The sequence below is a fragment of the Symphodus melops genome, assembly GCF_947650265.1.
Source record: "Symphodus melops genome assembly, chromosome: 17".
Taxonomy (NCBI): Eukaryota; Metazoa; Chordata; class Actinopteri; order Labriformes; family Labridae; genus Symphodus; species Symphodus melops.
Genome location: NC_136707.1, coordinates 8,432,032 through 8,449,447, shown reverse-complemented (window position 1 = coordinate 8,449,447; position 17,416 = coordinate 8,432,032). Strand labels below are relative to the sequence as shown.

The following is a 17,416-nucleotide window of genomic DNA, read 5'->3' as shown; positions in this document are numbered from 1 at the left end:
TAAAGAAGTAAAGTGAGGGTGGAGGAGGGGAGTAGAGTGGAGAATAACAGAGGTGTCCTGCTGCAGCAGCACAGCTCTCTGGTGGCAGGCGGGGGTGGGGGGGGGGGGCACTTCTCTCTATTTCTTTCACCATTCACTGCAATGCAGACGGCACTCAAGGTTAAGTCTATGTGGCTGCATTGATGGACTGAGGTATCAGATACTTTGGGCCATGCAGGCAGACCGACTGAAGCCTCATGAAACCAGTGGCCCTGTTGTTGTCTTAAGCTGTAGCCAGTCATTATCGCCCCCTTCAAACTCAAACCTACTAACCCCAAGTGTACTCCTTCAATATTACTGGATTTTTCTAAGACTGCTTTGATACCATCTCAACTATTGTCATGTTTGTTGCCGAGTTGCCTGTAATCTTTTGGCAGGCTGTCATCTTGTACGAGTATTTTGTCTGAGGTGGTAAATGCTGTAAGATGGCACAGGACTGGCAAGGTGACATTGTTGTTGACCAGCGTCCCGCTCATCCTCGGCTTCCTCCTGTCTAACCGTGATAAATATGTCCATCTGAGCCACATTGTGACACTGAGGACAACAGTCTGGATTAAATCAGAGCACCGGAGAGGTGCTGAGCAAACCTTTCATGAGATGTGGATCAGAGGATGGACACATCTGGCAGCCTTGCATATAAGCGCTACTGGAGCATTCTCACTTCCTGCAGTCTAACATAGAATTTTGAAAAAAAAAAAAAAAGAGGAAGAATGAACAAATGTCTAAAGCTAGTGTGTGTGTGTGTGTGTGCGTGTGTGTGTACCAACAGAATTCCTCTGGCTTCCCCTCGCTTTGCCTCCGGGGCTCAGGCAGACGATTCATTCATTTTAAGCTGGTTCAAAACAGCTGCCTCTGTCGGATGTTATTCAGGAAGTGATAGATCATTTCCCTCAGTGTGGAACATCCAACACATGGCAGGGCTAACCTTAATTGTTTCCCAGTATCAATTGAATGTCTTTATTAGTTCTGTATAGACGGATGTATATAAAGACAGAAGCAAAAAAGTGAGACATAAAAAAGATTTTCGGGAGCAAAGAGCCAAAAGATGAAGCAGTAGAGGGAAATACAAACAAACAATCCAGAGAGAACGAGAGGACAAGTACTGAACACCGAGTAGGGGACTGATGTCAGGGCGCGTGTAGCTGTCGAAACACCATTGTCAACAATTATCCTTTCATTGGTCATCATCAGGAGTTCAGCAAACACGCTCGGCTGACACGTACTCCCCGCACATCTCTGGCAAACACGGCTTAGATCTGATGCCTGTGGCTGGAAAGCATTTGGGGAAATGAGAAAACACTGTGGTAATGAATGTAATGAGAGGAATGCTATGAGATCAGACAGCACTGTTTAATTAAAGCAATGCAGGCCACCAGGAAGTATTAGAACCTAGTTTTGAGAGTCAACGAGTACCTCCAGCATGAATAGCTGTGATGGAAATGGTTTTGAAGCTGTCTGTCTGTTAGCAAAAGGCTTGTTAACAGAACAAGGTCATCTGACATATTTTTTTTCTCTTTAGTGCGTTCACTATTACAACATTTAAGGTATTTAAGGTAAGGTGTTTCTTGAAACTTTCATTGTGAGATTAAAACCTAAAATGCAATGGCCCCATATACCACTTTAAGTTGTGAAACGCTTAAGATGAGATTTGTCATCTGACAAACAAACAACAACCAAAGTTCCTGACAGTGCCATGGGTGCATGCATTTTTAGATGTATGGGCAGCCCCCGAGAGAATTGAATTGCCTTGTAATCTTGGGAGACTCTGGTCTGGGTCAGAATAAATTAGCTGAATGGGAACACGGAGCTTGTACAGAGCTGGAAAAGTCCATGACGGAGCAGCAAGAATGAAAATTATGACTATAAACCGACATGACAACCTTCAAACGTCCTCAGCGAAAGCAGGGGAACATCACAGTACATTCAGCAGCAGATTGCGAGAGAATCCAAAGACAAACAGCCAAATGCTGTGCCTCCCCCCCTTCCCTACAAAAAAGATTATTCTCTTATTATTTAACACAGCCTCTGCAGAATTATACACATGACTTGACACACAATCACTCAGAGAGAGTGGGAGCTGTGATTGACAGTGGACACCTTGCCTACGGAAGAGGACGATCAAAGACTGATAAGACAGCAGCGAATGTCTGGAATGAAATGGACTTAAACTAGATGCCACTTGACCCTGTAAAATGGACTCCCTTTTTCTGTCTCCCTTATGCTAAGCAACACGCATGCACACGTGAACAATCACTAGCTCACCTGAACTGAGCTTCTGAAACAGTTTCTGCAGGAAATAATTGGCCCCATTGGTGATGGAAGGCGATGGAAAACATAAGGAGAGCAGCTGGGGAGAACGAAGGTGGAGTGATGGAGAAGCCACAGGAGAGCCTGACACTGGTGTGCATGTGTACCTGCATGTACGCATTCCAACGGTTACTGATGTCTGAATAGTATGAAATGATTTATGACCTACCTGCAGCCCTGCAGTAAAGAATATGTTGTGAATCCTTAGACCGTGCAACTGAAGGGACTCTTGAACACAAATGCTGTGTAACTGAATTATCTAAGCTGGATTACAGCACTTGCTGCTTTTTTTCCGTGGTTCCACAGCTCAATAGCATTGACCTCCACTCTCTGTGGGCCAGTAATTAGCGAAACTGTTTGTTGCTCTTTGGCTGCTTCAGAGTTCTCCAGGGGATTTCTCCTTATTATCTGAGCATGGAAAGAGTGTTAGAAGCACAAACGGGACTTTGCATTCCAGGCGCACAAAAAGTCGTGCACAATGGACCACCTGGATGAAAAGTCAAATATGTTTGTCGCTCGAACTAACAAGCGTTTCTGCACATTTCATGCACATTTATTCTCAATCCTCCGATTTTTCTCGCCTATTCAAACATAATGTTTGCGTTTTGCAAAACTTGCACTAAGAATGGTGTAATGAGTTGCACATTGTGTGGCTGAGAGCACTGCTGAGAGAATGAAAGAAGTCGCCCACACCAGAGATTAGAATGACAAATGATGACAGGCCCAAATTCTCACTCCCCCTGACACTCCATACCTCATCCATCTTTTTTTTATTTTATTTTATTTTTTTTAATAAATTTTACCCCTCACTCCCATGCTTCATCTATTTCCAAAATCTGTATTCAATTCTAGATGCTTTATTAGCACGGTACAAAATACTGTAATGTTATGTTGGAACAGCAAAATGGTGCTGTCATTGTATTCATTCCTCCCACCTTCTTCTCTCTTTGTTTGCCCCTATGAGAATTTGTTTTTTGATGTAATTTATTTCTCTTCTTTTCCATTGAAGCTACTAGGAAATGAAAAAAACATCTAAATGAATTAGGTTTTGTTTAAGATCATTAAATTAGCTTACTTTCCCTCAGCCCCTCTCCACCTCTCTTGTATTGCATACACACAAGCTACTTGACTTCTCTCTGCCTCTTTGGGATTATGAGAGTCTGAATCATGTTTTCCAACTGAATCTAGTGTAGGCAGTTTGTCTAACTTTGATATGGATGGTGCCTTAGGGTAATGACGGAGAGCCTAAAATCCTGGAGTTGGAGGGATGGGGATGTTTTCTTGATCTCATCCAAAAGACGAAGGCTTACTGAGCCGGGAAATCCGTGAATGCAAAAATGACAGCCCAGAAGTTCTTGCTCCTGGAAAAGATTTTCCACAGAATATATATTCTCACCTGTTAAACTTCGCCCTAACTTGTCTCAAAATATTCTAGGGAATTAAATCACACAAATATACTGTATAAACAGCTGTTACATGTGAAGAATGTGTATATGATGGTAACTAAAATGCAGCCAGCACAGTGTGAATTTTTGCTTCATATTCTTTCCTTTTATGAACACCATAACCCGGGAAATTACAAGGATGTATTATTGATTAAATTAAAGCAGAATTTGTCGAAGCCAGAGGTACATCAATGGTAGTTCTTTACCATGAAAACCTTCATACATATATTTGTCTTTGAATTTTCCTCCTCTGCATTTGGTTTGACACCTGGCTCTGAGGTGCTGTCTGTCACGGTGTTCAGCGTTGACATTGATGCTCTGATCCCACAGCACGCATGCAGGCACATACAGCACACATACTCCGACGTCCGACTCTTAAGTCGTGGGTAGAACGTCATCAAGAGGTTTCTGCTCTGTTCTGCCTTCGCTTGCCATCATTCACACTCCCCAGTTTCCCTGTTCAACGCTTCACATTGCACAAACGAATAACACAGACGTTTTGTGGGTGGGAGGACGAGTAAGTGGCAAGCAACCAGCACAGCCATAATGAGGAGGGGAACGGTGAGAGGTTTGGTTGGATGGGGAGGAAGTAGACCCTGGCAGTTTGTCCAGAGTCTCATAGGAAGGCCTTCAAGGGAGAGATTTATCTTCCATGTAGGTTGAACATTTAAACAGTCCAGTGACTGAGACACGAACAGTTAGCTTAGCTACTAGCCCTCATGTGTTCAGATGCATCACAACACTCTATTTTTTAGTCTTTATTGAAAAAACGGTATTGTACATGATTACAAATAAGCGTTCACAGCAAGTGGACTAATTCTTCTTTTGGTCTTACGTTACCAGACATCAGGCAGAGGATAATTGAGATTTATGTTTAGGTGCTTGTGTTGCATCCCTACAAACATACACCATGAATTAGTTTGTCAGTTTGTGCTTTATTTCAGGACACACAGCTAACTAGAAAGTAAAGGGAAGCTGATGACGTGTATTTGAATTAGAGATGATGTAACAGCCAGTTAATCAATCTCAAGTTGTCAAATACAGTTGGCCCAACCAGCATAAGCTCCGGTTCAAGATTTTTTTACCCTAAATTTGCAGCCTGTTTCTTTGCCTGGAAATGGTAAATCTGTGTTTTCTTATGATTGTCGCCAACTTGACAGCTTTATTTTTAAAGTCTCCCTGAATCTTAGAAAAATCACTTAAATAATTCATGTTTATGTTCTTACGTCACTCAATAAAGCATTGCAATGTGATGACAACCTGAGGGCTCATGTTGAGTCACAATGACAAGAGACAGGGTGTGAGGTGACATACAGCTGCCCATTCAGAGGATGCTGATCAACTTGTCTCACAGCCTGCCCTGTCCCTGTGTTTGACCCAGCCCCGGTAAGACAGTGTCATCACAAGAAAGGGGCTGAGGAAAGGATTACAAAAATACCCCAACAATTATGAGGCAACAGCAGAAACCAGCAGTCAAGCCCGAAGCATTCAAACACCATCCCACATAAACGGGAATACTGATCTCTTTACCAGGAAAGACCCAAGGGGATGTGAAAAAAAAATGGTTTAGGAGCACTGCACAACTAAAGCATGGCCAATCAAGAGAAAAAGGAAATCTGTGTGTTTAAAATACTGAGGAAAAGTTACTTTGAAACTGTTCAAAGAATTATAAGGAAATGTATATTTTCAGTAGACCCAAAATGAATTGTTTTTTAAAACCTTGTCCTTTTTAATCCTAATAAGTAATTTATGCATGTAACTATAAAAATTAATACATCCTGGGGATAATCAGTTTCTATGATTTTGCACTTACATTGAATAAATAGAATAAGGTTTTAATGATGTGTTTAACATGCACACTTTGCCGATATCGTTTTAATCAAGAGGTTACAGCATACTGTTCTGCCAGACTGTCAGGATAATTGTAGCAGCATGTTAATGAGACATAAGATTACCCTCATACTCCTTGACCCTCTGTGGCTAACAGCGCTTCCCTTATGACTGCCTGGAAAAAAATCAGACCAGAACATATCTCCCCGTCTTGCACTTGTCTGTTTTTCTTCAGAGCTCTCGACACCCAACTCAAGAACTCCTTGGATTTTTCAAATAGCAGAGGAGTGAACAAGAGGAGAACAACTGTCTTTTGAGAATTACAAGAATTGGAAAAATCATGACAACGAGTAGTCTGAATATGAAATAAGAGGTCATACAACAAGGGCAAAACCAGTGAGTAATGATTGTGTCATCTTTCCTTATTTGCATCAAGCGGTGGTCATCGATTTGTTATGAGGTGTGACTGCCTCTGACCATCATGTGGAAGATGGATGGCCCTGAGGTGTATTACTGTGACTGGAGTTGCACCTTGTTCTGGGGGGATTCATCACACCTGCACTGGCAGTCATTGTCTAAAAGGAAATACATACTCACTCCTGCAGCCATCTGCTGTCTTTTTGTTCCCCCTTCAAACTAAATATGCTCAATAGACATGGAACTTTAAAAGAAACCTACTTTTGAGTTGTACTGGGATATTCCCTTTGATCAGACATAATCAGTGACATGTGGTTGATGACGTGTTTTACAATCATTTTGAAAAATAATTTTCTTTTTTGTCGTAGTGATGATGACTATCTAAATTCATTCTAATTATTTTAGAATAACCTAAAGATGCCAAACAGACTCTCCCAGAAGTAAAATCTGAATCCATTATTTATGTGTCCAATGAACGTCTTTTGTCTTATTTAGGACTTAACATGCAAATGTGTGCATACAGAATATGTATAGTGAAACATTATTAATGTGAACATGCAACTTTGAATAGGCACACCACCCCTTTCTCTCCCCTTCCATGTCTATGGCCAAGCCATATCCTGTTGAGTGGCAAGTGGAAATTCTGACCCGACACGTGCTCGGTCAGGTCCTCAGTGCCTTCCCCACAGGACGAGGTCACTACTATTGTCTTTATTTTATGATCCTGCTTTGCTTTCGTTTTGTCATGTTGTAAGTCGCAGTCTTTGTTTCTGGTGTTTTATCCGGAGTGTTTTGTCAGGATTCATTTTGAAAAACGAATATGAACTAGCCTCTCTGTATTCAGACCATCTAACTAACCACAGTCTGTTATGAAACTAGAGGAGCACCATTGGTCTACTTTTACAATATGATCACGTTACGTTAGTTTTGTCATGACAGGTTGTTTGTGGTGCCACTGTTTTACTGTTGTCATAAGTTTGGCTCTTGCCTTGGTATGAGAAAACATCTCTATAGACTGACCTTAAACAAACATAACAAATCTCTTTGACAGTTGAAAACATATTTTGTGAGTTGTCAACAGAATCAATGTTATACCACATCTCTGTTCATTTATTAGATACATTTAAGCCAATTTGAAAGTCCTTCACTTATTTTAAGAGATGAAACCATTGTGACTTTAACCAAACTCAACAAAAAAGAGCCTGTACCCTGCTAGCAGCACAGCTTTAAAGAGAAACATATCTCCTACAGCATGCATTCCAGTTCTTGATACATTGTCTTAAGGGAATCTCATTTATGTTGGTCTAGCTGCTCAATGACGAAAAGGAACTTCTTTCATGTTTCTGCTTTCTACATTTCTGTACGCAAACAAAGTATTCACATTTGTTTCCTGAGTTCAGATACAAAATGTAACAGACACACATTTTTTTTTATAACTAACTCTCCTCTCATTCTGTTTCCAGGACGGTTCCAAACAGAGGCAGGTGAGGAAGAAAACGGTGTCCTTCAGCTCAATGCCAAGTGATCGCAAAATCAACAGCACAGCTGCTTGCATGGCCTTCATGATGGAGGGTTGTGAGATGAAGAAGGTGCGCTCCAACTCCCGCATGTACAACCGCTACTTCCTGCTGGATCCAGACATGCACTGGCTCCGTTGGGAGCCATCCAAAAAGGATTCTGAGAAAGCTAAGCTGGAGATCAAGGGCATTAAGGAGGTTCGTTTGGGAAAGAAAACTCCAGTTCTGCGCAGCAATGGTCTCTCGGATCAGTTCCCTGATGAATGCGCCTTCTCTATCATCTATGGGGATAACTATGAATCCTTAGATTTGGTAGCCAGTACAGCTGATGTTGTCAGCACCTGGGTGATGGGCTTGAGGTATCTTGTGTCTTATGGCCGGCACACAGTAAACATGGTGGAACCTAGCCAACCAAGTCTGCGAACATCTTGGATTGGCTCAGTGTTTGAGCTAGCAGATATGGAAAAGGAAGGACACATAGACTTGTTCAGAGCCACCCAGATTATCAAGGGGCTTAACCCTGGAATGAAAGAGTCCAGAATAGAGCTGAAGTTCAAGGAGCTCCAGAAAGCTAAAGACCAATATGGAGGGGCAATTAACATGGACACCTTTGTGGAGGTCTACTGTGAGCTCTGCACAAGACCAGAGATATTCTTCCTCCTGGTACAGTTTTCCAGTAACAAAGAGTATCTGGACAGTAAAGATCTGATGCTATTTGTCGAGGTTGAGCAGGGTGTGGAAGGTGTGACGGAAGAAATGTGCAGGGATATCGTCCAGAAATTTGAACCATCAGCAGAAGGCAGGGACAGAGGCTACCTCTCCATTGATGGCTTCACTCACTACCTCCTCTCCTCTGAATGCCATATCTTTGACCCACAGCACAAACGTGTGTGCCAAGATATGAATCAGCCTCTGTCCCATTACTACATAAACTCATCACATAATGCCTCCCTTCTGGAGGACCATTTCTGGGGCTCATCAGACATCAGCAGCTACATCAGAGCTTTAAGGATGGGCTGCCGCAGCATTGAAGTGATTGTATGGGATGGCCCTGACAATGAACCAGTGGTGTATGTGGGTAGTTCAGTAGCCTCACATCTAGCTTTCTCGAAAGTCCTGGACGTAATAAACCAGTATGCTTTTGAGAGCTCTGAGTATCCCCTGATTCTGTGCTTAGTGACCCACTGTTGCATCCCCCAGCAGAGGGTATTGGCACAGCACATAAAGAAGATTCTTGGGGATAAGTTATTTGTTGAGCCCCCCAACAAAGAGGACAGCTACCTACCCTCCCCTGAGAAACTCAAAGGTAAAATCCTCCTCAAGGGTAAACGGCTACCGCCTAGCTGCACTGACGCAGAGGGGGATGTCACAGATGAGGAGGAGGGTCTTGAAATGTCCAGAAGAATGGGAGCTGATGATAAGGACCAATTAAATGGCTTAGGATACAAGAGACTAAGGCTGTGTAGAGAGCTCTCCGATCTTGTATCTCTCTGCAAGTCAGTCCAGTTTAGAGACTTTGAGCTCTCTAAAAGGGATCAAAAATACTGGGAGATTTGCTCATTCAACGAAGTAGATGCAAACAGGTTTGCCAATGAGTTCCCTGAGGAGTTTGTCTGTTATAACAAGCGTTTTCTCTCAAGGGTATATCCTACACCTATGAGAATTGATGCTAGCAACATGAACCCCCAAGATTTCTGGAAGTGTGGCTGCCAGATTGTGGCAATGAACTACCAGACACCAGGCCTGATGATGGACCTCAATCTAGGCTGGTTCAGGCAGAATGGCAACTGTGGATATGTTTTGAGGCCAGCCATAATGAGGGAGGAGGTGTCCTACTTCAGTGCCAATGCTCGGGACTCTCTACCAGGGGTGTCTGCCCAGCTTCTTCATATCAAGGTCATCAGTGGGCAGAATCTACCCAAACCACGCGGCTCTGCTGCTAAAGGTGATGTTGTGGAGCCCTACATATATGTGGAGATCCACGGCATTCCTGCTGACTGTGCAGAGCAAAGAACCAAGACTGTATCTCAGAATGGTGACAATCCTATTTTTGAAGAGAGTTTTGAATTCCAGATTAATTTACCAGAACTTGCAGTACTGCGCTTTGTGGTTCTGGATGACGACTACATTGGAGACGAGTTCATTGGCCAGTACACCATTCCATTTGAGTGCCTACAGCCAGGTTATAGACATGTTCCCCTGCAATCTCTTACTGGGGAGTTTCTACCCAACACCACCCTGTTTGTCCACGTAGCCATCACCAACAGGCGAGGTGGAGGAAAGGCTCATAAGAGGGGTCTGTCTGTGAGGAAGGGTAGAAAGGCACGGGAGTACACCACAACCAAGACCACAGGGATTAAGATAGTGGATGAGCTCTTTAGAGCATCCACACAGCCCCTCAGGGAGGCCACGGACCTCAGAGAAAATGTACAGGTAAGACACTTCATACTTTTATGTATTTAAAAGAAAAAATGTATGTAAAAGAAAATCTCAAAATTGTTAACAAATTTATAAGCCACCCAACAAACAAACAAACAAAAGAAAAACAAAGTTTCACTGCATCCAAACTCATGACAGTCTTCCCTCACCATCACTTTTATTAACATCCCTCCCTCCTCTTTAAAACTGGATGTCTTTCAACCTGCTTGTTAACAACACACAAACCACATAGTGCTGCATTTATGATTTATGTAAGAAAATTGTTTGGAAAAATGTCTATGACTAGATGGCATTTCATCTACCACTATAAAATGAGTGCAGAAATACTGCTACGATTATCATTTTGGTCAACCTGTCACGCCGTAAATTTACAACAGATCAAAATTATAATTGTCAATATATCTGTTACCATGTCATGGTTAAATTAACAAATAATCTACATTTTAAAACAATGTTGTGTTCCACACACTGATGTTATAAATATATTTTAGCAAGTTGAGGGTTGATAAAAAAAGACTAGAATGGACCGACCCAGTTTAATTCTTTGTAAACAAATTTCAACTTTGAAATTGGGGTTAGTGCTCACTGGGAAATAGTGCCCATCTGTCCTCAGCAAAATTTGGAGCAATAGTTTTTTGGTTTTTTTTTTGCTTTACTGGAGACATAGTTTCAAATTCAGCATATTTACATATTTGGTAGATGTTTTATTAAGTTGCCTCTCACTCCCTCTCTTTTGAAATATAATTAAGCCTGCTGCCATAACAACTGATTCTATGGTCTAACCATCAAAACTCCAAAATGCAACTGCTACTAACAGTGATAATCCAAGGGAAACAAATATCAGCTTATTATATTTCATATAAAATGTTAAAAATATAATATTAAATATTAAGCGACAGAACATCCTGTTCTCTTCTGTAATAGAAGAGCACTTATTGCTTCAGTGACTCCAAAGTATGGAAGGGTTTCATTTGCTGTTGTGGATAGGGGCTTGTATGGTGCTAATTGTGCTCTATTGATGTTGCAGAAGAGAACTGCAATAATGTGACATTGCTGTACAATTATGAGCTTTATGAATAGAGTGATCATTAATGAGGGACAAGTATACTGCTCAGGGGAGAGAACACGGTTGTCAGGCACTTAGTGCACAACTTAAAAACTCCCCTGCATGAGCAAATGAAGACGATAACACGAGTGTGTGTTTGGCTGATGAGCTTTTCAGTGCATTTATTATTTTGTTTGTAATGACTGAAGGGTGTGACATAAAGCGTTTCTCATTTGCTTCGTCTACCAATTATAACAGAGACAATGAGCCTTTTATGTCATGTGTTATGTTGTTTTCTTCCTTGTCAGAGTTTTAGTGCTGAGATTGATTTGAAAATGGGTTATTTACTTACTATTATACTTTCAACACTATACTTTTCAGTATTTTTATAGCATAAAGATAACTGTTTATTTTATTTATTTATTTTAAAGCAGCATAAAACGTACAGGTCAAATCAGTGATGAAACACGAAAGAAAAAAACAGAAGGTGGGGTTATTAATTGTTGTATACCAAGTCTAATTGAACTAGAATTAATAATTTGTTAATATTTGAGCGGAGAGGCAAATTATTTTTATGATTATCTCTTCTTTCTTTCGGCATTTCCGCCATAACCCGATAAAAGACATTTCGTCGGATGGACGCTAGGATGTTTCTCAAGAAGCTGATGGAGAACACTCCTTTCTACAGTTCACTGCATTTGTCCCGCTCATAAATACCACTGACTGTCAATCTGGCTTCAGTAAGCAGTAACCAGAGTCTAATGGCCCAGCAAACAGAAGACCTGACCGAACTAAACAAGCAGAGAATGCAATTAGAAGTCCAGTGGCATGCAGTCATGTTTTCAATTGTGGACATAAGCATGTTCATAAAGTGGACAAAATGTAATCTCCAGGAAATCAAAATAGACATAATTTTATTTGTGTGCTTGTAGTGAAACTGATTCTATAATTTTAGAGTCATACTAGGAAATTTTTGCCTGAATTGGATAAGATTAAGGTCCTTTCAGGGATAACATTTGAAATTGAAATGTATTAAAAAAAAACAGCACTAATTGAACAATCTCAACCAAAATGATATCTCACAGTCCAAAATAAGATTGTATATGTTAGGGGACCAAGCAGTAAGGCATGAGACACAGGAGTCAGCTTTTAAGAAAAGGCCTTAACACAATGAGACAGGAGCTTATGTAAATCAAACGCATGGGGTAGACATAATGGACACCAAATTAACAAAATACTCAGACTCAAACTCAACAATGAACAAATCATTTGTGAAGTGTTTGTGTGTTTGACTGCAAAATAAACGTGCTGGTGAGGAACTCATGAAGTAAGAGTGTGGGTGAGTGATATAACCCTGTATGGCTCTGGCCATCACAGTTTTGCACATTAAAGTTAATAAAATCTCAACGGGTGACAAATGGATACCCTCATGTTTCAGCCCTAGTCTTTTCTGGTGCTCGAGTTAGCAGTGAATTGTTTCTTGAGCAGGACATGAAACATAGCTAACCGTGAAGGCAGCCCTGGGAACCTGATACAGACACAGCAAACACATCAACACTTTTGTAAAATCCAATCAGCAATTTAAACTTAACATGGAAAAAGTCACTGGCATGCAACATGTCGCGGCTGACTCTTATTTGCTCTATAGCTTGGAATCAGCTCTTATTAGTCCTGAAGAATGATATTAAATGTTTGGATGTTGCTTGTCGTTTTTGAACCTGATCAAACAACATCAGTGCCACACCTACCCTAATACATTCAGGTTTGAAATGTAAATTCTCCTGTTTGAAACGAGGAGATAAAAGTTGATGAAATGAATAAAATAGGTGAAGAAAAGAGGGAGGCTTTTAAAAGGGTAAATGAAAGTGTTCTTTAGAGGATGTTCTCTGCCTTTTAAATGTAAAAACATGGACTCTTGAGAATGCTTTATAGAGGCCTGCTGTGTTGAGTCCGGTGCCTCGGAGGTTGGTGAAATGATGGAGGGAAGAAACGAGGCCTGTTCCAGATAACTCACAAGGAAACAAGCAGACCATTTCTGGAAGCGTTGCTACCCTTGACTTTAAGCCAAGACTAGAAGTTCACAAGAAAAGTACATGTCTTTTTTGATTCAGACTCTAAATATCCAAGATATCAAGGCATATGTTCGAGAAAGGAAGCAGTGGGCACACAAACACACAATTTCCTTATGAAAAATCTTATTTCACATCACTTGGACTCCTTTTAAGGCCTGTTTTATCCTGAAACATCATTGCTTCCAGGTGGTCTGCTTTAAATGATAACAAAAAGTCTGTGGGAAACTTGAATGAAGTCTTTTCTGGAGTACTGCTGCTGGTATAAAGTGTTGATAGAGCCTGCAAAGAGCTTCCAGCCTGGATTTGCTTTTTACAGTATTTACTGGAAAGTACGAGTGCCATCATAGGCACATTTACCAACCACTCCATACTGCAGCCAGAGAGGAAAGGAGAGAGAGCCATTGATAGAAGCAGAATGAGAAAGAGAGAGGGAGGGGGGGGCAAACGGAAACAAAAGCAGTGTTGTAACCGGACACAGAGCTCTCTTTTGGGGAATGTTGGAAAAGGAGTAAAGTGGGGGAAGGGAGTAATTAAAAACATGAGCCTTTCATTGTTTAGTTTTTTTTTTTAGTTGTTTTTTTTTGCCTGCAATCATTATCGCTTTTATTGCACAACAGTTCTCACAGAAAAATGTGTTCATATGGTCATGCACAAATATATAATTTTAACAGATATATACACATATTGATTGAAATCACTAAAATGGTATAGAGGCACAGACACATACACAATATTTAATCCTGGGCCCAAGAGCTGTCCCCCTTCCACCCTTCAGTGGCCCAAGAAGTGTCAACTGTAGCTTCAGCTCTGCATACAGATTCAGTTAAAGATACCAACTTCGTCCCCTGGACACCCAATCCATCTGCAGGAAGGTCAAGGCCTGCAGTGACTGAACATCATCTGCTGTAGCAGTTGGTGAGGAGAATTTATTTTCTGAAGACCTGGAGGTCCAGCTTAGGGAGACAGCTAGTTTCCACACTGCAGCATGCACTGCTTGTAGACAGATTTCTAAATACACTGCATGGCTTGCTCTCTGAATGTTTTTTCTGTTCTGTGTGCAGTTTTTCCTCCGTCTTGTATTCTTTCACGTGTGTGTACACTCGCTTACGTGACTTGTGTTTTCTCAAGACTTCTTATTGTTGTCACAACTCTTTTCTCTGTCCCTTTCTCTTTTCTTACCCTGCTTCATTCTTGCTGTCTTTTTACCAGGTGAAAAAACTCAGGCCTAACTTGGTTTCAGTATTCTCATGCTGTTGACCTGTTTGTAGATTTGGAACCATCATTTAAAAAAAAAAAAAAACATTTTTATGACAATAATTTTCCTAATGCTTACATTGGAGGCATGCAGCATGCAGGGTCTTGCTCAAGGAGACTTAACCTGTTCAAAGGAGGAGCTCAAGGTTCAAACTTATAACTTTGTGATAAATGGAGGACCAGCTCTTCCAATTGCACCACAGCTGCCCCTGTTGAAAAATAGATTTGTTGTCAGAATTGGACAAAGTAAATAGGACATCTTAAGACTGTTTCTAGTAGCAGAAAGGAAAAAAAAACATACAGTGGTCCTTATAGAAAAGGGAGCCATTACTTAATATTTCATAGATTTGAATACTTTCAGTGAGGACAGAAGTGAAAGGATATTAATGTTAGATAATACAGTATAGAAAACAAAAAGTGAGAATGAAAAGAGGAATGTGTAGCTGAGTGTTCTTAGCACCTTGTGACTTTTGTTTATGAGTTTGGCTCCAAAGCAGCCTGACTTTAAGGGAAGCAGATTATTTCTTGAAACCAAGACAAACATTCAACGTAATCTTATCACAAGTATCAGGATGCCTCTTATTAAGTCTCCTCACTGAAGGTCATCTCTAATAAAAAGAGCAGCAATTTTTTGCCATCACATTAAAACATTTTCATAATTCTAAAGGGGTTTCAAAGGGGGTTTTTTGAAAGCTGGGGAGGTTCTTTCTTCAGATTAAATGAAACAGAAACATGTTGCAGTAGTGACAGGCTCAGAGGTTCAGAGTGCCATTACACCACATTGGGAACATTAACATGTAAACAGTAGTTGATACTGGATTAGTTTATACAAACATGTAATTGATTCTGCTCCCTGGAGCAGCTCTAACTGATTTAACATGTATTAGGTTTAAAAAAAAAAAAAAATGCAAACATGGTGGGTTCTTTTTATCCACCTCCTCATACACGTTTGTTTTTCATGTGCATATTTTTACCCAGAATGCCACAGTGTCCTTCAAGGAGCTGTGTGGCCTGACTCCGGCAGCCAACATGAAGCAGTGTATCCTGACGGTGTCAACCTGGCTGATGAACAGCGAGCGGTCCCTGAAGGTAACAGTGGACCTGAGCGAGACCTACCCCACTATGGAAGCTCAGGGTCCAGTGCCTGAGTTGCTGCGCAAAGTGCTCAACGCCTATGATATGGTAAATAACAACAATGCACTCACGCGAACAAAGCATGCAACGTTGTCGCGATATTTTTCTGCTGTTGCTGAGAAACACAATGAAAAAAAATCCACTTCTGCAGAAATTCATTTTTTACAAACTATCAGGATAATTTAGTTTACACACATTTAAACTGAGTCCATGTGAGGCAACAACACTGTTATTGTAATGTGCAACAGCTCACTGAACATGTTCTTCAGGTAAAGATAAGATGTCAAAGCATTCAAGCATTAAGTATGATAACAGAGATGGCTTTGAGTGCACTTCCTGCTCAGTGCTCATCTTCATTGTTACTGCTCTTTCAAAAATAAAACAGGCCAAAAAAAAAGGAAGAGGGTAAACTTCCTTTTTCGATTAATTCCACGTTGCTTATCAGCATACACACAGCTGGATGAGTTATAAAAGTGTTCTAAATGTAGCTCTAACCCATAAACAGTTCACAGTCTTCAACTGCTTCTACATGTATTTCCTCACATGTGCTTCTCCATCCTGCCTTCTCTCCTTCAAGAACACTGTATTTTTCATTACTTGACATTGGCACTGCCCTAAAGAGGGGTTGGAGGAGTCAGTCTGTAATTAGTTATCACCCGCTGTTTCCTCCCCCCCTCCCTTCCTCTCTCTTGCGAGGCTCTTGGGGAGCTGGAGAAGTGGGTCACCAGAGAGGAACAAGGTTGTTGTGTCCATGTTTCTCAGCTCATCAGAGCTCCTGCTGCTGACACCAACAGGAGTGCTGACATCAGAAGCAACGCAGCCGCCAGATCTAAATAGAGGCTGCTATAGTTTTTATGAGGTTTGGCACCAGGAGGGAGGCTCTGCACAGTCAAAGCAACTCTCACGCTCCAGTCCACAAAGAAGTTCCTGGGGACAAGCAGAGGAGCAGGCCTTGCAACCAGTTTTCTAAAGTTCACAAATCAGCAGATACATTTTCATTGCTGATGTTTTTACACCAAAGTAACTCTTGATCTTTGTTCAATTGTTTGTTTTTGAGAGGTTGTTTAAAGTCACATTTTATTTCACATCATTGACCCCCCAGCCTGTTGATTACCCAGCACATACAAGTAGGGTATTCTATATCAAAGATAACATTTTCCACGGGTGATTTAATAGTCTAATTAGTTACAAAACGGTATGAACACTAACCTATGGTCCAGAGGGATGCGCCTGGACAGCCATTTGTTTGTGCTTCCCAAAAGCACACCCTCCACTAAAAACAGAGAACAGTGTGTACGTTGGGGTAAACCATTTACTGTAGGATATCGGTGTGTAGTCCTTGTCCTCAGTTAGCCCCATGTGGGCTGTAGCCAGCTGAGGTTGTGACCCTGAGCTGAATGAAGCATCAGCACACTGGATCTTTGTTTCTAGAAGCCAGGCCAGGCCAGGCCACATGATTCTATTCATTTATATGTATTCAGATAGATATTGTAGCAGTGCATCAGAATGTATGAAATATAGTCACTTGTTGTCTCGGTGAAAAGCTAAAGCAACACTGGTGAGATATGGGGATGAGATTTATCTTTAGACTTGAGCTGACGTTCAACAGTGCTCAGAAAGAAAGCCACTCAGGCAGAGAGTAACGGTTATTGCAGCTTTTACATATGTTCCCCGAAATATTCAACTTTCACCATTGTAAACGTCTCAAAGAATTCACATCCATCCTCTCTGGAAAAAAGGATTTGAAAAGTAGTCTATACAAAATGCAGCATTCTTTAAGACACCAAAGATTCTTTATATTTTTTGTTTGTCGTTTGGATAACTAGATAAAACAAAGCTGTGGATGAAGCGATTGTCAAATATATGCTCTGCATCCAGTTTTCATAAGAAGAGCAAAACAAGAAAAGGCATGCTCAC

General features: G+C 41.1%; 1 protein-coding gene across 1 annotated transcript in view; it reads left to right on the top strand.

Moving 5' to 3' along the window:
• LOC306838505 (inactive phospholipase C-like protein 2) overlaps positions 1–17,416 on the top strand; it is a 59,774-nt gene that overhangs the window by 26,354 nt on the left and 16,004 nt on the right. Inside the window, exons 2-3 of the mRNA XM_079366709.1 lie at positions 7,502–9,988; positions 15,344–15,547. Coding sequence (XP_079222835.1) covers positions 7,502–9,988; positions 15,344–15,547 — 2,691 coding nt within the window. The remainder of the gene's footprint in view (positions 1–7,501; positions 9,989–15,343; positions 15,548–17,416) is intronic.